Here is a 23,178-nt window from a genome sequence, read left to right as displayed (position 1 = left end):
CCCATCCATTAAATAAAAGTAATGTGCAGCAAACCGAATAGTAGCAAAATGTTGCACCCGCATGCATGTAGAAAGGGAAATTCATCCCGCTGATCGACATATTCGCTGTGCGGCACAAACGGAAACGATGCCGCTTCGGGAAAGTGCTCCACCAATCCGGCTAGGAAAATGCCATCGGAACGCAACGAACCGGTTTTTCACTTTCCATTTCCATCCAGTATGTGGTTCCGAATGGATCGGGATTGTGGCTCGATGCAAGATCAAGGCAACACTCGTACACTCCTTTTCCTGAGGTTTGAAGCAGAGCGCACGAGACAGAGGGAGAAAGGACACACGTGACGAGAAAAGGGATATGGTTATGTACCAATGTTAAAAGCTCCACTAAATGTATATGAAGTGGAAGGAAGTTCGTGAGGGCTTGAATGTGTGTTTTTTTGCTTAACTGCAAACCTCCCTTTGTCTCGCATCAACTTTATATCCCATTTCGCTTCTTCTCCTAACCTCCCAACAGCGCGACCTGATCCAAAAACCAGTGAACGTGTGGTGATGTCACTAACAGGTTGCGGGCTATATTCGCTTTAGCAAAACTGCACCCCACGTCGTCACTGTCACCATCAGCAGGAGAAAGGCTTTTACTTCGCCGTTCGGTGAAAACTTCGCTCTTGATCTTGTCGAAGAAAACTAATGCCAGCGCGGTGACAGGAGGGCAAACAAAACGTGCACACACGGTTTGATTGCCTCCAACGCGTCGGGCTCCGTTCAGGCGGTATATAAACGCGCAAAGAAGATGCACACCGCTTGACTGGTGAAAAGACCTTCAAACCGTGCAGACGTTGTGCGGCGTAATCATACCGGTGGAATCGCTTAGTGTGCAGTGTGTGATAACTGACGATAAAAAAAACACTCATCTTAAGGACAGCTAAGTGTGTACGGTGTTTATCGCGGACCAGTGATATCCAGTGAACTGTCTAGTACAAATGTACCAAGAAAAGGACTTCTTGTTAAACTGAGTTGCAATCAGCGTGGAAAGTTAACGTTTCCTCCCAACTACCAGCCATTTTCTCGTGCCCAAACCGCGTGCTATTGTGGGTGAAAATGTTATCGCCTCAGGTGAGTTGCTGTCGGAACTTTAAATCAACATCGAACATTGCCGCTGTCTTTGCTGCGAGCGCACCGTTTCGGGGCGGTTTGACGAACTTAATGTGCGATAAGTTTACAACATTTAATGCGACATTGCTCGAAAACAAATCTAACACGTACTAGTTGTTTTCCACCTTCGGCAAGTTATCGTTGCTGCAACCCTGCCTGCCCCGAAGTGCCGCCATGGAAGTCTTGTTGTGCTGTTCAATGTGTTAGTGTTTGTGTATGCGCTTGTGTCCACATGTCGATGGGTTTTTTTTTTCTTTTTAAGAAACACACCAAGAATCGGTCCGAAAGCTTTGCACCTCGTTTTATGCTAAATGTGATTTTAATCTTACATTCGTCAAATGCGGCCACCTTTACCATCGGTGGACGTCGGCTTGTCGACACCATCGCAGCGCGTTTGACGCACTGGGTGGCTCCGTACGTACCCAAGGAATGGTCCCCACGGCAGTACGCGAAAATGGTCTGACGGATATGAGTAGCAATAAACCGCGGACTTTCGTCTGTTTGTGTGCGTGTGTGTGTGAGTTTTCCACGGTCGCTGTGCCTAAAAACGGAGAGGTAAAAGCGCGGATGGGTAAAGGGAAATGCAAAGTGGGAGATAAATCGAACACTTAATGGCCAACTGCAGTGGGTGAGTGGGGAGGCACATGAAAGCTATAATTACTTCTACGCTTCGAGTGCGGCAACTGCACCGCATGCAACCAAATGCATCAGTTTCGATCGTGTCTGTCTCAGAATGTTTGCCAATCGCACGCTAATCTGTACCATCGGAGGATTGCAAGGAGTGGGCACACACAATTAATTACACATCTTGGCTGTTGGAATGCTGTAAGGACTACTGCAATACTGTTCGATTGCACATTGTTCCGTATGCTCGCAAAAACTGCTTCGGATCAAACCATCTCCATAATGCTCGTTATGATCTTCTACATACACAATTCTAAATTAGAACATTAACAAACAATGCGAAATTGTATGATTGCTAATCAATTATCTCCCACCAAACGCATTATACATTCGACACTCTGCAGCAGCTTCAGCAGCAGTTGAAGAAAAAGCAATTGATCCGCAAACAAACAAACAAACCAGATCAAATGTCTGCGAACCATTTGCACACAAACACTTCCATTACCCAACGCTGATCCGTTTGGGGCGACCCAGCTGGTGGTGATTGCAATTGCGTGTGCATTTAACACTCAATCGTACCCCTAATCATAGCGATTATTACGATTGACAGCTGGCTGGGGTCGATCGATCGATAAACAGAAGCATAATTCATTCCGTTTTTCGATTCGATTCGAGTTCAAGCTATTTGAACGGTCGGGAAACTGTATGCATGGAAAATGGATGCACTAGTAAAGCAGCAGTGTGAAAGAGATACAACATAAAGAGATGCATAAAGGGGTTCTCGTGCTAACAGGTCGTTGCATTGCCACAACCATATGGTTTCAGCACTGCCTATTAGTGTTGATTAGAAATACATAAAATTTAATAATCGCCGTAATGGTGCGAAATTAAACGCTTCGCCGCAGTACGATTGATTGATTAGCAGGTTGTAAAGGGCCAGTGCATTTTGTTATCTGTTTTCCGATTGTCCTGCTCGTCGTGGGCTATGGAAATGCTAACGATGATGCGCAGCAGTATTATATATTAATATATTGATATATTAATTCAATATAATCCAATGCTACTATCCTCCTGTTGCATAATCATTTCTGTCCACAAAATTACCAAATCCACAAACCCTTTTTATCCTTCTCCAATCGTAAGCTGTACGTGCACCAAACTATCACTTCCGTGATGCCTTTCAATCTCCCATCAACCCACTTTGATCGAGATTCGATCGATCACGTACCGGTATCGATGCGCCAAGATCATTATTACACAATAGGCACCACAATGGTAATGGACACACACAAAACGGTGGCTCTGTTTTTCCGGGGTACCAATATACCACCCCGTCGGCAAATACGTGGGGTAATATTCGGAACCAGATTTTCAATGGCTTTCGGGGCACGTTTTGTTTGGAACTGGTTCCAACAGCGATGTAATGACACTTCCCGTGAATCTCACCAAGTTGAATGGAACGGTGCAAATGAAGAAGCTTTGAAATGTTAATCCAGCCCTATGAAACTGTCAGCTGCTTGCATTTCATGCCATGTACTACATGACAGTGAGGTGTTACTGGTTTGGCAGGATAGGTAATACAATAAATTTAGCATTTTATTGTCACTCACGTCTGGTTACACGTTGAGAGGAATGAAATAATGGGGACTTTATGTTAATACTAAGAAGAAGATTATGAACAAACTTTAGTTTGAATGATGTTTTTAATAAAAAGAAAGAGAAAAGACATTATATAAACATTTCAAACCATTAAAAAAATAAACATTAAACGTGAGCATAAACATGGATAACTGTTTACTATCGGAAATGTTTAGTTAATTTATTATCTTTAACATAACTTTAACATGTGCTTGTTCTTTAATTAGTGTACTCGATCCGACGCAAACATCTCATTAATCTTTTCTCAGCAAAACACTTCCTTCCGCGCTGCTTGTTCATCGTCGCCCGATCCACCGATCCAAACTTCCAAGCCGGAACTGACCTACCACAACCCACCACAAAAGCTCGCACGAAAACGAAGCGCAAAAGATAGATTGCGTATCCCGCTGAACGATTTTCGCTTTTTTTTGCCCAAGTTTCACGTACTCGCTTTATCGTCCTTTTGATGTAAGCAGTTTATTTGTTTGTTTTTTTTTGTTTGGTTCATTGCTACATTGCGCCCACAAAGTCGTAAATGTTTCATTTAAATGCACCACCCAGCCGTATGGTGATTGGATCTGAAACATGTACCTTACGCGCATGACAACTCACTTTCGCACGCTCGCTACGGTTCCGTTCCATTCTGTTTTTTTTTCGATTTATTCCATCTGGACAACAGTTGAATCTATCGATTCGTGCACCACCGTGCACCAAAGGCGGAAGTTTCACTTTCAGCACGGAATTATTCAACAATTGCATATGCACTCGGCCACGGCCGTGGTAGACGACGAAGATAAAACCATCATCCGGTTGCGTTGGAACAAACTCGTTTTCCCGGCGTACCGTTTTGCGTATTCCGCTAACGGAATGGAAAGCGGTACCATAAACCGACGCAAACATCGCATCCGGTGGGTTTATGCCGGGAATTATGCTTCCTTCACCAAAAACCGGTCGGTTGGTTCGTCGGGGTTTGGCACAACCCTACAGTACGATCCACGTGCGATTGTTTGCAAATCGTTAAAGACGCGCGATCGTGTGCCGAAAGGCAATGTAAGATCATTATCTTCTCACTGCTCACGAACTCGTCCGGCACATGTCGCCGTTCGGTGCCGGATGGCTAAAAAAACACAACTGTTTAACAGTGACAACGATGTGCCAAAGAGTTCCGCTAAGCTGCGGAAACGTTTCCCGTCCATCTGCCAATTCCTGACAAATTGGCCTTAGGACTTGTTGGTTTATTTCGTAATATATTGCATAATTTAAACAAACGTTACACAATCTATTTCCGTATGGGTTTTTACAAAATTGATGAAAGCTTCAGCTAACAATTAATTAAAAACCTCTAATAATATGCAGGATGCTACCTGGAACAAATATTTTAAAAACCTTTCCATTTAGCAGCAGCCAATCGTATAATAAGCATAGTTTGAATAAATTTATTGAAATTGTATCATTTGCATATTCATATGAGTGAAAAGGCCATTTTTGAATTAAATTTTCGTAAAATAAACCCAAATAAACCTTCAAACATCTAGTGCTTACAAATGTTTCACAATATAATAAAAACCACTTACAAACGTCTGCTACATCCAAGAGTTGGAATTTAATTTCAAAAAAAATCCTCTTTCAAATAAATTTATTTTGTAACATTAAAATGAAAGCATAATATTCGAGCTTAAGATCAAAACTATTTCACCCTTCAATTTTTCTCACGTGCTTTGATGCAAGATCCTCAAAACGCGTTCTGTTCTCTATTACAAGAGTGACACACCCAAAAATCAAATTCCATCTTCGGCCTTCGAAAAACTGCGTCTGTGTGCAGCCATACCAGGGGGTACCATTTTTAGCCACAATCAACCACAACCGTCAGCCGTCGAGCCAAAAATTAAAAGGCCATGCCGCTAACGGAGACAGACACTATGGCTAACTGAACTAAACAGTTGCACATTTCCTCCCCTGCGGCCATGCTTTGCTGGTTCAAAATGGTCATATATTTTATCAAACTGTCACCATTGGTAGGTGCAATTGTAGCTCGCTACCTTTTATCACGCGCAAGACCGACCACAAGAAACCACCTGAGTTTTCAACCATTCATGGGGAAAACTGCACGCGACCACTACGGCTTGGTGCTGCCGAATTGAAGATTTATTAACAGCCTTTTACGACGAGCCCGGTCGCACCACCCGAAGTCGGGTCAAATTAATAACCGCCCCAAAGAAAAAGCGAGTAACAAAATTCAAGGTGCGTTTTTTACCGACCGTTTGGTAATGGCCCGAGGTGCAAGTAAATTTTGATTTTAATTGGCTGGGAAAAGGTTCGATGGCTAATAAATCATCAATGAAATTTCTTCCCAAAGTTCGACGGATGATGTGATGAATGCGGAGGGCGGTGAACAATAAATGTTTCTAATCGAACAAATGCAGTTGTCGATGACCGTTTAGGATTGCACCGATATTAGGCTTACATTTGAATTATGAAATGTTTCGTCCACGTTCGAATCATGCATCCAAGTAAAACTTTCTTATCTAAAGTTTGCTTAACAAATCAACAATTTTATACATTTGAAATAAAATCAAACTTTCATAAAAAATAATGCATGTTGATAACCATCAACTTGATTAATATGAAACATATTGCATTGATCACTAACTGCCTTTTTTTTTCTTTTGCAGCTATTTCTAATAGTGATCCTCGCCTCTACCAGCATCGGCTTAGTATCCTGCTTTAAGGACTCCCTACACGCCTACGCTCCAGAATATGTAAGTACTTCTGAACGACTCACCACATCACTGACCTTGACCAAACTGCCATTAACGTAACTTACCTCTTCGTGAAACATTACCGTTGAATCAGCACGTTCGAATAATTAACACCGACCGTGCGTGGTCTCGTTAGTCGCCTAGTTTCACTTTCCAGCTTCCACAACGGTTACGGACTCGTAAATTTGGCACTTTATGACCAAACGCGCGGACATCGGTGCAAAAATGTCACCAAGGAGGTCAAGATTGGCTTTAAAGATGTGATTTACTTTACAACTGCCTACTGGGCATTGGAGCAATGGTACCTATGCGTACCTCGCCGGATGCTTAGTAAACGTTCTCATTTACCACATACGACGATGCGAAGCAATTGCAATCAAAACAAACCTATCTGCATTAAGCAATAATCATGCACGATCCATATGCAAACGCAGACAATCTGGTTTCAATCATTCGAATAATTGTCTTATGCAACTCTTTAGTCGAGCAAATTAAAAATTCCTGTTTTTTACGCATAATATCATTTATTAAGCAGTTTTTTTTTCCTTTGTTTCTTGCCTAATTTTATTGCATAATTTCTTCTCCGAATTAATCTCTTCGTATCGTAATGATATTCATCGCTAGTTTAAAAATAAGTCACCCTCGGCTGACCTTGCCAATGCGCTAACGATGGAAGCAAATAAAACCCCACCAAACCATTTACGCTTATCAATTCCTGAACTTAACATTATGCACTTTGCGATAAATGTTCCTAATGGACTTCTCTCTCTTGCCACTCTTCCGAGAGTTTTTTTTTTAATAATCTTACCTGTTTCCCACTTCTGACGGCCAACACTGATCGGACCGTTTTCGTAGCTCAATTTGCATGTTGATGTTAAGCTCTAATTTTTTGCTGCACTTTAATCCCCTGATGCACTGCCTGTTTACTTCTGCGGCTAGCACTAGTTTGATTTGGGGCGCCATTTAAACTTCGATACACTGTCATAAACCAACATTAGAGCCAACGCTTGCTGAAATAAATCAATCGAAAGGGAAGGCTCACGACTCCTGTCAAATCTACGTTCGCCGAGGACATCCGTGAAAAGTGAACCACTCAAACGGGTGGTAAACTATTTGCAAATGGTGTTAATTTATAATGCTGGCTCATTTTATGCAGACATGGAGAAATCATAACAAGTTAAATATCACATCTTAAGCACACGATCATGGTATGGGAACAACTTTTATTTCAAAAATAATCAATAACACCTGGCAGATATTAACAACAGTTGAGCCTTACAAAATTTGCTCAAGGATTTACACAATTGTATCCATTTTGTTTTTAATCATATTGATATTAGCTCTTTTTGTTCATGAATTTTGAAACCTTCAATAAAATAATGAGTTATAATAAATTTAAAAAGACAAATTTAACATGAGGAAACGTCATGTACAATCGCATGCACGCAACTTTACTTACATACTATCTACGTAACATACAAACCACGAATTCTGCGGCGCAGTACACCACTGGGAGTACTACCGCGTCCTTACAACGCTCTGACAACCGTCCGTAATCGTGCGTATCAAATAAACCTTTTATTAGACATTAGATTTAACATATTTTTCTAATTAAAAAATTATCATACACTTCTCTCGCATCGTTGCTGCACGCACTACATTGTAACCAACCCAGCTAAGCAGCAAGTCTGCTCTTTCCCACTGTGGTCATGTACTAATGTTACTTTATGCTGTTCAAACATCAAACGAATGTGGTGGTACGAGTGCGAAGACCTACACACCTTGCTTTAAGGGTGAGAAAAAGGAGGCGGCCGTACGATGGTGAATTAAATTAGACCACACAGCACACAACAGCCTCCGTGGCAGGGCCGTTGGTAGCGGTGGCGGTTGCAAATTTCATGCGAACCTCATTTAAATGCATTCCTCCATGATTCGCACGTGATAAATTATGCACATTTTAGCCGGCACGGTACGCATTTGTTTCTCCGTGCTGTGAAGTGGCGTAAAAATTGTCTTAATATTGAGTTCGGTTTAAAAAGGATTTTCCTTTCAAGAAAATTTCTTAAAATTTCTTGATCTAGAGAATTCTTTTCAACATTTTAAAAGTACAATAAACATCATCTCCTTATTTTCTACTTTCAGGCTCATCCAGCTTACTCCTTCAGCTACGGAGTTAAAGATTTACACAGTGGCGACGTGAAGTCACAATGGGAAACGCGTGACGATGGCATTGTTAAGGGGCACTACAGTGTCGTTGAGCCAGACGGTTCTATCCGTGAGGTGGATTACACTGCTGATTCTAAAACAGGTTTCAATGCAGTCGTTAAAACACACGGTCCGAATGCTCATCCTGTGCGCGATCATGATCACCACGATCACAAGACACACTACTACGATGAACATCATTCCCAATCGAAGATCAACCATTTCAGTAAGGGACAGGATCATCTGATCCTTAGTTCCGATCTGCCACAGCGCGAGAGAGACATTGCTGAAATCAGTGAGAAGAAACGACCAATACCTTCCATCTTGGAACTGAAACCGCACGTCAATCTCGAAAAGCCGCTCGTGGCGTACAAACATTATGAACCACCGAAGACAGTATTTCAGCACTATTCGTACGACGAACTGAAGCCTCATCATGTCACGGTAGAGACGGAACATAGCCACAAGCACTATGTTTCTGACTCGTCCGACTTCTTCTCCGAACAGCTCGACACCGACAAGGACCTATTCAAACCGAGCATTCGCATCGAAGAAGTGAAAGCACCGGATCTATCCAAGCTGAAACCCATCTCGCCGGATGTGGATTTTTCACAGCTTTCCGAGAGTGATCTCGGTCCTTACTACACCAAGGATAGTTTACGACCGTTCGCACAGTACACTACTCACGTCTCACATCCGGTCACACTGCAGAAAGCAAAAGTTCACACCATCCAGGTGGACAGTAAGCCAAAAAAGAACCTGCTAAAGCCTCTGACCACACCGGGGCTAAAGAACTTCGCAACACCGTCGGTATACAAATTTGCCGCCCGTGGACCGTCACGACCGGACTATGCTAGCTACTTCAAGACGAAAGCCAGTCGCCAGGCTCGTACTGGTCCGGTTCTTTTCCATCCGGATGAGCAAAAGCGTGCTTCACAGCGAATGGTTCAATCAATGCTATCGCGCCAGCATTCTCGCAATCTTCCCGTGTACGCGAAGAATTATGCTTGACCTGGTACAGACCTCAATGGTCCAATGGTGCAATAGAAGCCTAATCTGCATCGTTCTGTAGGTTTCACGAGTCGCATTTTCCGTGTAACCAGCGATATTCTTATTTAACTGCCAAAACAGTCGTGCAGTTGATGAAGAGATTCATCGCTGAACCAGTCACTCAAGCCGACAGTGTATGAACAGGTTAATGGGTTTCATAGAATATTAAGTATGTTATCTATTTAATAAATATGATGTCCTAGAATGTATCACAACTCCGAAAATGATCTGTTTACATATTGGATGTTGAATTGATATTGAACTGCAATCGGTAAGTAAAAGGGAAAGGACTCTTTATATAGGATAAGAATGTCCTTATTGAATAAATTAATCATATAAAATCAGTTATCTCTAATTATACGTTGAGCTCAGAAAAATAATGCAACATGCTTTTCGTCATTGGAACATTCTGGTTTTACTGATATTAAAAAGCAGCTTATAAACTAGTCTCTCTGAAAAAAACAGAATTATACGAAATTATTTTGAATGATCTACTGAACAGGAGAAAGCATTAGCTCATTATCAGTATGACATGCCACTTCCTACACTTCCTTATGAAGTGCACGCTGAGTTGGGAACACTCTTTAATTGCCACTCAGTACATCACTAGACTCACACGTCACACTCGTCGAGTCACACTGCTAATCATGCAAAGTAATGTTTCTTCTCAATAAATTGTATGCCAGAATGTCGTGATTAAGACAAAGGTAAAGAATTACTTAAAGGGCTAACGTGAACTGTTAATAACTATTTACCATGACACTTACCCGACCAGATGGAGCTACCTAGAATCCATATCCGGAAAGTTTGCCATCACCGCCAGGCATCCGGGTACTGACGTAAGCAGGGCGAATGAAAGGCATGCAGAATCCGGCCAAGAATCTAGAACTTCACAGCCCACGCTGTGCCATCCATCTTTGGAATGTCTCCACCTAATTATCCCTTCCTACTTGGTTCGCATGCCCGATCTATCAATCGCAGATCAGGCGTAACCTTCGATTCGGCCAACCAGGTCACAGACGTGTGCGTGCTTCAGAGGAATGGGATGCGGAGGAGCTCAACGGCGACCCAGAGAGCAGCCTTATAATTAACACGCAAACATACCAACAAACTGGCCAGCCGAAAGGACAACCGACAAAGCCGGATTCTACCGGACCACTACTGATGAGAGGCAGCGTAAAAAAAACGTACCCACCCTTTTACACGCATTGAAACATTCGTGTGCTGGACATAAATCATCGACGTTATTGGTCCAGATTTGATCGGGGTGCTCTGGATTTTTTTTCTTCGATATTCGTCCCATTTGCAACTCTCCTTGCATTAAATTTTATTTGACAGCGTAACCATCGTGCCAGGGTTAAGAGTGGAGTTATCGTTTGCCCGGGTGTCAGGGAACGCGTTAGCGCAAATAATAATCCATTCCGCCTTCTCGCGTTTTTACGTCGGTTAAGGGTGCGAAAAACGGGTGGGTAAAGTGTGCTGTGGCGCCAAGCTAATCCACTGCAAGCGCAACTATCTGCATACAGTGTTCGTTTTCATCGTTCCCATTTTCTGGTCCGTTTTATTCGACTCCACCCCACGGTCAACCTGTGCGCTGTCTGGGGTCACCAAAAGTTTTGAAGCAGGCGATGCCGAAAAGCAACACACGGTTATTGACTCAACTGAACGACAAACAAACCCCTTCATCTATCCAAAATGTAAACTGCCACAAAAACATTCCAATGCATACGCCACCGCCCTTGTTATGACGAAGGGGGAAAAAAACTTTACTGGGTCGATGTTGGATAATGCACCGGCGTGACCTCTGACCACATCCACGAATATTTGGGCGTCTGGATTGGAGATTAAATTTCACTTTTGTTTTACAGACTGTATCCTTCGAAGGCAGGCAGATCTCTTTCTCATACAATGATACAACCAAAGCAATTCACCAGTACGAATGTTGCGAAGCTTTTACAGACAAGGTCAATTGACGGAATAGTTGCCATTTATCTGACCACGATCCTCATTTCCGAGAACGAAAGGCAGTTTCAGAAAAAGAGATCGTTTTTGAAAGAAAAAACTCAGCCAATTCCATAACGTACTCCAGTCCAAAATAGGGAACCAGGATAAAGAACAACCGCCTAGGGCAACTTAACTATACCGCGCAAAACGTGTGCTGCGTGTTTGGTGTCGCACCGGCACAAACGTGACTCAGCCAAGGTGACACGAGACTCCGGCGGCTTGATTCTGAGTGCGATTATTCATGCACCAGTTTCTGGACTTCCTTGAGGTCACTACCATCCGCCAACACCAGGAATAGTAGGTGGAAACGTGAAATATGTAGATATCGGTTGATACTGCTGGTATTGGGTGACACTTTACTGGTTGACTATCCAAAACACTCACCAAGGTTCTCAACCATTCCGTGCCATACCTGCCACTAGGTGTCGGGTGTCAAAATATGCCGGCTGTTCTCACCGAACGATTAAAGAAAAATCATATCAAATCTTAACCGTTTACCGATGTCAGTGGCGATTTGACTTCGAAAATTGACAACACAATGTCATATATGAGTAAATGCTGAAGAAATAGCGCCACCCAACCTTGTAAAAAGATAAGCAAATTTGATCATGTCCTGTTCATAGTATAAAAAATATAACAATAACACAATCAAGATAAACTGTTAAAAATAAAAATACCAAGGACCTCCAGAGGATAACGTGATTTATATTAGTAGTTTTCATAAGAAATTTATGAAATCCAATATAATTTAATTTATGAAACTCAATCCAAACTTTTTTTAAGAAATCCAATCTCCAGTAAAAACGGTAGAGAGCAGAATGAAAATGACCAGAAAATGATTGAGCCAAAAAAAAGTGTAAGTAGTAATACTAAAACAATAACGGTTTTCCACCATTTTTGTTTGTTGAATGGTTATTTCAAATATTGAAAAGATCTGTACAAAATCACTTCAACCATAGTTATAAACTCGGAAACAAATGCATTTGAACATTCATACGAAATTTTGCAATATACTACTCGCTTTTAACTCATTAACGAGTGTTGCTATCAGATTAAATCTTTCTCCACTTCAAACGTGTGGCATTTGATCAACAGTAATACATGGCTTTATTTCAACTAGCATCATTATCGGTACCAGCACGAGTGCTCGATACCAGTTTTGTGCATGGTTTGTCAGCAAGTTTATCTTTCTCACCATCATGGCTGGCAATTCGCGATCATTTGGATTTGTCAGCAACAAAGTAGAGTAGATGACTATTTTTTGTACGTATCCTTGCATTGGCTTGATGAACTAATACACCAACAGCAGCAACAGTACCAAAACGAACAAAAAATAAACGAAACACACTAAACGTTCATCCGTTTAGACACGGTAACTACCAGTTTGAGTTGGATGATTTACGGCTATACAGAAACCACAAGAAGGGGAGCTAAGGATTTTTTTTTTGCATTTGTTTCGTCCAAGTCCCTTCTACAATCCCCGTGGGCAATACGATTAAATAGATTAAATCGAATGGAAAAATTGTATTACCTGCTACAAACGAGTTCCTCGTGTCTATGCACTTCAGACGGCTTTGTGCCGTGTAGTGCAACATTATCACAGTAGGAGTATGGCGGTATTAGTTTTAGTTTCTTTTTATAAATTAAAACCATTTCAAGTGTAATGGTCCAGGGAGGGAGCATTGTGGAGGACTTCGTCAGGGAGCAAAACTTTTTTTTCCTCATTTTTTACGTTCGCTGCTAGCCACTGGCGCTTTTTGTTTTACTAAACACATCCACCGGTAAAACGATCCGTCTTCCCGCAACGTGAATTTGAACGGACGGCCCAGACTGGCCGGTACCAGGCCAACCTTTCACCGTGTCATTCAACGCACTAAATTCTACAACGTACTCTTCGCTGCAACGCTGGTGTGCGCGATCAAGACTTGATTTGACATGTTTCTGTCATGAAAATTGCTACCCCCGACGCTGGACCGCCCGAAGCTGGGCAAGATCCGCACCACGCTGGAAAGCCACCCGTTTGCGGCATGCATCAAAGCGCTGCTATGCAGTACTGCTGTTGCCAAGTTGCACTAAGCTACTTCCAGAGCGCCCAATAGACGCAGTGTGTCCAACCACTATGTAGACATAACCTTTGTGTGTCCGGGACGTTCTACGATTTGACATCGTTGCTTGGACACCACATGAGGTGCGTTTCGTTCGAACATCATCCCATCAACGATACGATTAACAAACCAGCATACGTATATTGAACCCTTGAAGAGACACCAAGAAGTAGACATGAGTGTCTAAGGATATAGTTTGTTGCAACCAGTGTACAAGAATGTACAAACGAATTAATTTCAGTCACGCCAGAACCAGGATTAATAGGCACGTACGCACACGAATTTGCCACAATTGGTTGTGGAATGCGTCGAACGCTATGGGTTCACTAGTGCGTTTGGTTCGCGATCGGGAAAGACCCGACGAGCGTACCAATGAGTCGACCGCCACCCTTCGGTCTTGCGTCTAAGTAATATAAATGAAGCAATTAAAAGAAAATTTAAATCAGATTAACCGCACGGGAAGGTGGCCGGCCCGGTCATCAGTCAGCTTCAAATCAGTTTGAACGAGAGAAAGATAACGGTGACGGTCGGTGTGTGGAAATGGAAAATCTAGCAGCTGTTGGTGCCGCTCCAACTTTGCTAACCTACTAAGTGCTTGGCTGTGGTAGGACACCCTAGGGGGTTTCCTCGCTCCGTCTCCATCTGGTTGAATTCTAGCAGCCAATTAATAATTTATCAGCGGTCAGTACACGCAGCGAAACAAGAGCCCTGAACGGTAACGATCAACCGGACTAACCGTCCATCACCATGCAGCGTGTGACGAAATTTTCTCACTCTTTCACCGTTTGCCAGATCTAGCAAGCTTGGTCGATGCCTAGAATCGATTTCAAATGACCGACAGGACCCATTTGGTCCGTTTGAGTAACGACTAGCGTCAGAGCCTTCGCTGTGCCGGTACAGCTGTTGCTGCAAAAGCTTCACTAAAGAGCATTCGAAAGACCGCTGCTATTACTTCTTCAGTAAAATCGAATCCGAGTGTTCCGTGCCGGTGTTACACGGTGGTATGGGTGGTAAGGGGAAAGGCAACCAGCAAACGGTCGACAAGTATCGCTAACCTGTTCGCGTTCATTACGTACCATAATTTGATATCGTCCACAAACGGAAACGTCAAAAGGTGACATTACGACCGTTGGATTCCGTCAATGACATGTACGGTATTCATTAAACGGAATCTGCAACCGTTGCTAATTGATTTACACAATCATATGTTCTGCTGCAGGAAAAGAGTCAGTGTCCAGCACAGGCAAACGTGATAACAGCTGACCAGTTCGATGTGTAAACCAAACACGATGCAGATATTTCTCATTACTTGTTTTTTGTTTGGATTTGCATATCAACATCCTTAAAGAAACATACATATCATTTTTACGCACTGGTTGTTTTGACATCTAGACTCATTAATGATCATTTAAATTGTTTTAAGATCAAGTTCAAAGAATGCTAGATATGCAGTGGTAACATTTGAAGGCCTTCGAGAATAGTCACCTAATTAAACACCTTATCACCAATATTATCTGCATAAATTATAGTTAAATTTGCCGATAAAATCCTACTTTATTAAATTTATTACACTACAATCACTAGATTGCCAATAATTTTCCGCTCAAAATCGATACAATAAACACATTTAAATAATGGTTTACACCGATCGGTCTGCACGATAAGACGATCCCCAAATCACCACCGTTTAGCTTAAGTATAGCTGTTCCTACGATTCGTGATGACGCTGCGCTAAACTGAGCATTTTAGTACAACATCCAAATTATAGTTTCCACGCCTGCGTCCAATACTTCAACTTTCGACGTGAGCGTCACGAGCGGGTTTGGGTTGTTTTGAATTTGCTTCGATTTTTGTTTTGTTTTTGCCTTGCTGAACGTTGTTTCTTCTCGTACCATGGGTTTTATGTGTTGGCGGTGCGTTTGTGCCACCCTTCCTGCTAGTCCTCCCCTCTGTCCACTCGATCGCCATAACTGACCTGCCTGATCAACACCCTAACCAATCATTATCCGGTGATCTAAATTGATTTGTTACAATTACAGACGGCATAGCGGCTGGTTACATGTGTAGTGTATTAGCCTGATAACGATCGGCACACTGGGGTAATGTTTGCTGTTCTATTTATTCATAACTCGGTGCGTGACTCCACCACTCTACCTAGCGGCACTATTCTACTTAAAGTGCTTATCCCGCCCGTTCTCTCCACGGTGCGTTCCATCTAGCGTGATGAATGGGAAGGGAATGATCAACAAAAAAACAACAACACTTCTCAGATACTGTACATGGCTGTAGCAACGTTAATGCACATGGCGATCGTCTACGGTTATAACACATCGCTACGCTACTTTTACTGCAGTGGACATTGCCGCTGCACTTGCTGCTGTCGATAGTTTATTCAAGCCTCGAGGAGCAAAAGCGACAAAAAATCTATGCTTACCAACGCGCAACTATAAGTATCGCCCGAGTCCACCACCTCCTTAAACGACCGCTCCATCACTGCTGTAGTGCGTGACTCTCTGCGTATCTTCTGATTTTCCAAGATCCTTATCGTTGGACTTTAATTGCAAAGCGAACAAACAGCTTATCCTAAGCGATACGCTTAAGGAGTACGTCAGTGGATCGGGCAGTTTGATATAGGATCGCCATCTTCGCCCCATCCAATTGCAATGACGCGTGGTCGGGGTACATGCACGGTATTATTATCATATTCATACCTGATTCGTGTACGAGCAATGGTTAGGAAATGTGCCGATGCAGTATAATTATATCGATCTTTTCACCCACCCAAGATGCTCTAAACTGCACACTGTTGTACAGTGGTGCTACCACCTTTAGTTACACCACTAGATGACACCGCTCGAGCGGTGTTAAGCTTAACATGTTGTTTGGTGGAATGGAATTGAAAAGATAAAATTTTATAAATTAATATTTCTAAATCATAGTCGTGCGTGCTGCACGCCATCAATTGCACCCGCAGATATTCGCGCGTTTTATCCCGACGCGTGCTCAGGACCTTGTCAGTTTAAGTCGAGGCGAAATGTTATTTATATGACATGATTTGGAGCGTGATATAAAATGGTATCTGGGTTGCTAAATTCATTAATTCTTCAATTTAATTCATAAGCTTATACATTTCGTTACTGAAATTTTGAGGTGATGATGATGATGATGACGATGATAAACCGTCAAACTACGAGTAAATCTAAATGAAATGGGGCTTGTGGCGTTTTTTATACGTCATGTTCAAATTGAACACAGATATATATAGACTAAATAATCAAACATAACCTCATTTTACCAGAACAAGTCATTAGCAAGTCGTACTGAAATGGAAATTCCAACAAGCAGTCTCAATACGCTGATAACCCGCCTGTAAGACAACTGTTATCGCACATTCCACCAAGGCTGAGGCCGGTTTCCAATAGAACACTTGTTAAACTTGTTCCCAAACCTACCAAGAAACGCTTTTTTCTTTCGTCTCTGTTGATATCCTTCTCTCTTTCTCTCGTTTTACCCTTTATCTCCACAAACGCTACCTAGTCGACTGATAGGCATGCTAGGCTTTTCCTCGCGCTAACGATCTGACACCAATTTTGTCGATCGTGAAACACATTTATGCTATTTAAATTTATCTCCACTCTAATAAAGCATGACAGTGGCAACCGGCAGCAGCACCAAGAGCCCTGATATAACCCTACCGAATGCACACACCAAGTGCAAATACTCAAGTGCACCGAAGGAAGCTCGAAGCTTCACCCGAACTGGTACCACGATTGACGCGATTGATTTTCTCGTCCTCGCCGCCCCTTGTTGACATTTTTCGCACTTTTAATCCGCTGCGAAAGCTGTACTGCAGTCACACTGGCGACGTTGACCCAGCTTTTCCGCTTAAACCTTGCCAACACCGACACTCTCGTCCGTCAAGTGTCGTTTCTAATCCTAAGCACTGGAACTAGAGTCGTCACTTTCGAATGGTTGTAAGCTCGACCGGCTGCACCGAGAGTGACCGATGGAGCTTATTTGGAAGGGTATTTTTTGAAGGCGCCGTGAGCGAGCCTTCGCTAGGGAGTGGCAACGATGTGGCATTAATGCTGGCGTCGCTTACGTTTGATAAGCATTTTTCATTTCAATCATTATGGCAGACTAACGAAGGGAAATCCCAAGAATGGTTGCATATTAACTAGCTTGGAGAGATGAGTCATGAACATTCAAATACGTACGTTATGATGATGATTTTGGCCTTCGTAAAAATGTACTTTTTTCATGTTTTAGAATGATTCTAGTATTAATCAAATGATACATTAGTGAATGATACAGCACAAACAGCATACTCATATTCACATTAACTTCGTGTTATGTAAACCTGCACAGAAACATGGTTTTTCTTTCGATCAGGTCAAAGTGTCACTACTGTTTGTTGCAGCACATTTCAGCTAGAAACACATTTCTTACCTCAAATCACATCTTGCACACCGCCATATCTCCATCACTAGTAATTTAAAAAAAAATATTGGCAGCCTGCAAAACACAAAGCGCTCACCCTCTTCAGCAAAATCATTAATCACGCACTCAATTATGTCTACCACGTGTCAAAAATTAACCAATTCATCGCCAATCGGTTGACCGCGGGCGCCCGCAGTAGTCCGAGGCGTCAAAACAAACAGTGCATTTGGGTGTCGGGTCAAAGGGAAGAATTATGGATGGTTCGCTTGGCCCAGTGTAACACGGTTAGCTGGATAGCCTTACGCGTACGAATGATACGCATAAAATGTAGCAGCTCGAAAAACATTTCGCGTCCGTTTGGTAAGGCAGCGAGAAGAATGAAAACCCGTCGCTAATAATGTGATAAAGTGCCTCACAGACAGACGGTTAAGTGCCATTTCATGCAAATTCTTTACATGGAACGGCATGAGTAATAGTGCGGTGATAATCGAACCTCGCTTGGTCAGTGCGCGATCGTTAGGAAATGTAAATTAAGAATCAAAGTAATTTGTACAGCAAATGATTGACAACAAATTGCTCGCGATTAATGTTTCTTTTGAACATTTTTTTGTAAATTGAATGAGAAGCTAATTTTGGAAGGTAGTAAATGTGTAACAAATATTTCGCAAACACTTTCATTGTAAAATTTTTTGTTATATATTTTATACATCAATAAAATTTCGTAATAAAAAAATGTCTTTAATAACAAACAAACGTTTTGATATGAAAATGATTTGGAAATAGATTATTCTTGATCGTATTACATGAGTTGCGTTTTCCAAATACTTAATGCTGCATATTACTAACATGGTGCAATTGAACCTTTTGATCTATTTTTGTTCGTATTCTTTAAGGATTATAATTATTTTACTATTTTCCGTTTTTGAATCGATAACGACCATTTTACGCGAAATACTGTACTTCATCACAACAGACGGTCGATTCTTTCCATCTCCACCAGTTGCTGATTCCGATCGGTAAACAGCCAAACAGAACTAGATCGCTCGATCTAATCATTCAGCGTCGCTGGTCGGCCATTATTGTGAAAGGAACCGTACCGCTCCAGTTTCGAAGGGTAGCCAGATAACGATCGTGCCCGGCTAAGAATGAACCATGGGAACGCATCGATCGCTACGTTTTGCACCGACCCAATCCTACCCTCTACACATCGTCCATTGCATTCCTTTTCCGACTGTTCGACTCGGCGCGTTGCTTTGCTTATCGACGACATACTGGCTTCCCCAGCTGGCTGGCGTCTCCAAAAACCGTATGTGCCCGAACCAGCGCCGTGATTTAGTGAGCGCGATTCAAGCGAAAACGGTAACGCACGATAAAATCGTGTGGAAGTGCACGCCGAATATGGAATGGCCCGGGTGGCAATGGCAATTGTTTGCAAACACTGCCTTAAGGGTGTCTGCTTTTGGCAAAAGGCTTTTATCGGCTCTCGTTTCCTCCCGTTTTACTTTACCCGCAGACAACAAACGGATTAGGTACGGTCGTTTGTGCAAAATGGTGCGTGAAATTCGCATCAGTCAGGATCGAATGGCCGATTTCATGCCGCTAAGAAGCCGAGAAGAATAAACATCATTCCCATAGATTTTTTCCCAAGATTTTTTTTATTGTTTGCCTATTGATAGAGAATTATAAAATGGGACTAAATTACACGTTGGTTGTAAGATCCCAAACCCAAGACCACAATTTGGCGCAACAAATTTGCAACAATTTGAGTGCTGGACTATAATAATTTACATCATCAGAATGCCATGCTGTTATCGATAAAAGGGTGTTAATAAAAATATATATTTAAAATTTTAATCTCAAAATTAATTTTGCTAATCTCCAAAGTCCTTATATTTTTACAAAAAACAACAACTTTTCCCGTCACCTCAGTTTCAAACACAGAGAAACGTATTGTGAAAGGTTCAATGAATAAAATCTGACACTAGAAGAGCCAATACGCAGCGCATATTAACTTATTCATACATCAGCAAATCCAACTCAATGAAGCAAGACATCACGTGACTGAGGTATTTACCTGTGCTGCAGCCCGCAAATCTGACCACCCGCAGTATCACGACCACAATACGCCGCTCGATCAATCAACAGTCCGGTGAACCTTATGTGTTTCACCTGCTAGCTTGTCAGTAAACCCCGCTGGATGCTAAAATGCCTTTGCAAACATACAGCCCCGGTACTGGTGCTGGCCCCGGGAAAACGGTCAACATAAATCAAAGAGCCTGCCCATACCAGCTGCCTTTCCTCGCAAGAATTGCGGACTAACCTTGAATTACGGTGGGCAAGTTCACACCACTGCCCTGCGCGAGCATGGAATGCGAGATCGCCTGCGATCGCAATCGAATCAAGAGACGCGCTTTCAGAATCAGAACCTAGGCTGCCACCGAGAAGATCAGGGCAATGAAGTTATGGACTATTCCGCAGGCAGGGCGATGTAGGAAGGGAGAGACCAATGGACGGTGCTTTACAAACGCATGTGACCTCAATTCACCACTACGCTAGCTAGTCACCAACGATAGTGACGACCAAGCAACGCACTAGACACCAGGCACAGAAAGTCCTCGGGCACTCTGGGTGCCTTCCCACGAACATTTGTGACATTTTGGGGCGTGTGTTCCAGCGGTGCGATCACTTGTGGCGTTACAAAACGTCAAACATTTAGATTACCAGACAATGGCCGGTGAAGGTGCAGGGAAGCGGTACCAACTCACCTCCACCATGGCATCCCAAATGAACTGAGCTAACTATTTCGGGAGCTGACTATTGCTGGAAGGAGATTCTGTACAGCTTGCTGATTGTCAAATCAAGCTAATGGGTGTTGCTGTGCGCCACCTAGTAGCTGTCACTCAACTTTTATGTCTGCTTAATTTAATTTGAAGTAAGGATATCATAATTTTTAACATGGAAAAGAAGGTTACCTTTATGCCCTGTACTGACGAGTCAAACGATTTTGACTGAACTATGATATCAAAATTTCAGATGTTGAACACAAATAGGGATCGAATACGATCAACAGAACAGTATTTGCATCGGTTGTTTCTCAAGTATTGAAATTGTAAGTAAGAACTAATTTTGTATTAGCAGAGGAAAGGAAAACTATACGCAAGCCATGAGAGGCCTTAATCTCGCAAGGTTACCCCGGTTACGGTCATACGCTTCACGAATCCGACTACCAGACAACTACTAGAACCCGTTTCTTCCGTTCCGGCCGTCCGTTCGTCAGCTTAGGCGCCAACCAATGTCAATTAAAAAAAGGTCACGTACCGCCTCACACCTCCGGGTATTCCAGACTGAAAGGGGATCACTGGTATCGATACTGTACGCCTTTTTGAGCTTCGATTGGCCAACCGTTACCGTCAGCTTACAGTTCTTAGTTGCTGGTTCGGTCAAAAAATTAACCAGTGGCAACTGGTGAAAACTCAACAAGTTCGTGCTAGGTCACGCAGCAATGTAGTGATCGGACCGGTGTCAAAAATAGGAGCTGAGTCATCTATCGCGCTAAAGTCAAATTGATGGATTAGTTGTCAAATGTCAGACCATATTACCCTTTTTTGGAACATCTAATCGTCTGTGGGTCAGATGAGTACACGAAACACGGGTGAGAATTAAGTAGCTAAGAGCTCACCGAAAACAAGGTACTCGTCTATTAGAAGGGACTATTTGTTTCTTGTAGATGTAAGGACAGGCATAGGACGAAAGCCCTAAAGAAGTGGAAATACCCTTGAATATAGCTGTGGAGTTGGGACTCTGTTTCATGGAGGGTAGGACACCACTCAACAAAAAGAAGAAGACATAAGGACATGTTGATACTGTAAAGCATTTACATTTACTTATTTATTTATTTATTAATTTACTTTATTTATTTATTACATTTGAAAATGTAACATAATGGACATATTGTAGACACTTTCAAGTTAAAGTGATCGTTCAATCAAAAGTGTTCAATTGAAAAATATGAATCTTAGCTTTATATGAGCTACATTTGGCAGTTTTTGGCTGTGGAGACATTTCGAAAACTCAATTAAAATATGCATTTATTACGAAGTTCACTGCATATTTCAGGATTTATCCATACATGGTATTTGTTCAGTTCCGTCAGTTTCCACCATAAGTACGTAAACTTTCAAAGATATGTTTGCAATCCAACAAGGCCACCAAAACATTCAATCCCCATTCTCTACCGACGTGATTCTCTTCCGCTACATGTATTTGCAATTGTGTCCTAATGGAAACGATTTTTATGTGTCCACCATCAACCTTGCATAATCGAAACATTGCCGGCAAAATTGTTTTCCCAATAATGTTCCCAATATTGATTTCAATAATGTCCCGAGAACCATGACCTAGAACTATATCTACCAGCAAAAGGCGATCAACCGTTCTCCCTGCTTCACCTTTCTTTCCTATTCGAAATGCATTTGTAAATACATTACTACGCATCCTACACTCGCGCTGTGCAGTATTTCTGCTTGTTTGGTAACCGTAGGTGTAATTGAATCGTATTATCTCATTTCATATGGCGCTCGGTTGGCGCTATTCACCGACGCCTTCCTTGGTTTAATTTCCAGTTAGTAACGCTGGCGACTGTGCGTCAGCCAAGGCGGGATAACCACCGCGTATGCAAAGAGAGGTGACAAAACGACGCCTTAACACTTGTAAAACGTAGCCACCGTGAAGGAGCGCTTATAAAAGACGCCGCAACGAGATCGATCGATCGTTACGGGCGCGGTACCGATTGTTTGTAAATTACACTTTGTACCCTGTACTCAATGAAGTTACACCTCACGAATGAGCTGATTAAAGCGAATTAAAAAAGGGAAAACATAAATCATACACACAGAAAAGGTGAGTTACACTGCCGACCAAAAAAAAACTATACAATGTCAGGCGCAATCCTTTCGGTTCTTCCGATCGGCCTACATAGTCGACGATGCTCAACAAAACCCTCTCAATATTTGACGCCCTAAAAATGAGATACATACACCATTTGATACCTACAAAAGGGCCCCCAAACGTGCTGGTTTAGTTGGCTTTGTACCGCGACGGGCTTTCACAGCCTAACAAACGCTTTGTGACCCTGCACGGCCAACTCCATTCGCCATCAATCCGCTGCCTGTTGACGGACAGGCGACACTGAAACGGCAGCACCT

General features: G+C 42.4%; 1 protein-coding gene across 1 annotated transcript; it reads left to right on the top strand.

The window, feature by feature from the left end:
- The first annotated feature begins 480 nt into the window (after nt 1-480).
- On the top strand, nt 481-9,634 carry LOC125768879 (uncharacterized). The gene is made up of 3 exons (XM_049437139.1): nt 481-1,110; nt 6,084-6,170; nt 8,313-9,634. Exons 1-3 carry the CDS (start codon nt 1,096-1,098, stop codon nt 9,384-9,386), a joined length of 1,176 nt encoding a protein of 391 aa, XP_049293096.1. The 5' UTR covers nt 481-1,095; the 3' UTR covers nt 9,387-9,634.
- The last annotated feature ends 13,544 nt before the right edge of the window (nt 9,635-23,178 follow it).

This window comes from Anopheles funestus, chromosome 3RL, assembly GCF_943734845.2.
Source record: "Anopheles funestus chromosome 3RL, idAnoFuneDA-416_04, whole genome shotgun sequence".
Classification (NCBI taxonomy): domain Eukaryota; kingdom Metazoa; phylum Arthropoda; class Insecta; order Diptera; family Culicidae; genus Anopheles; species Anopheles funestus.
Note: the sequence above shows the minus strand (reverse complement) of the source record. Positions and strands in the feature narration are given on the sequence as shown.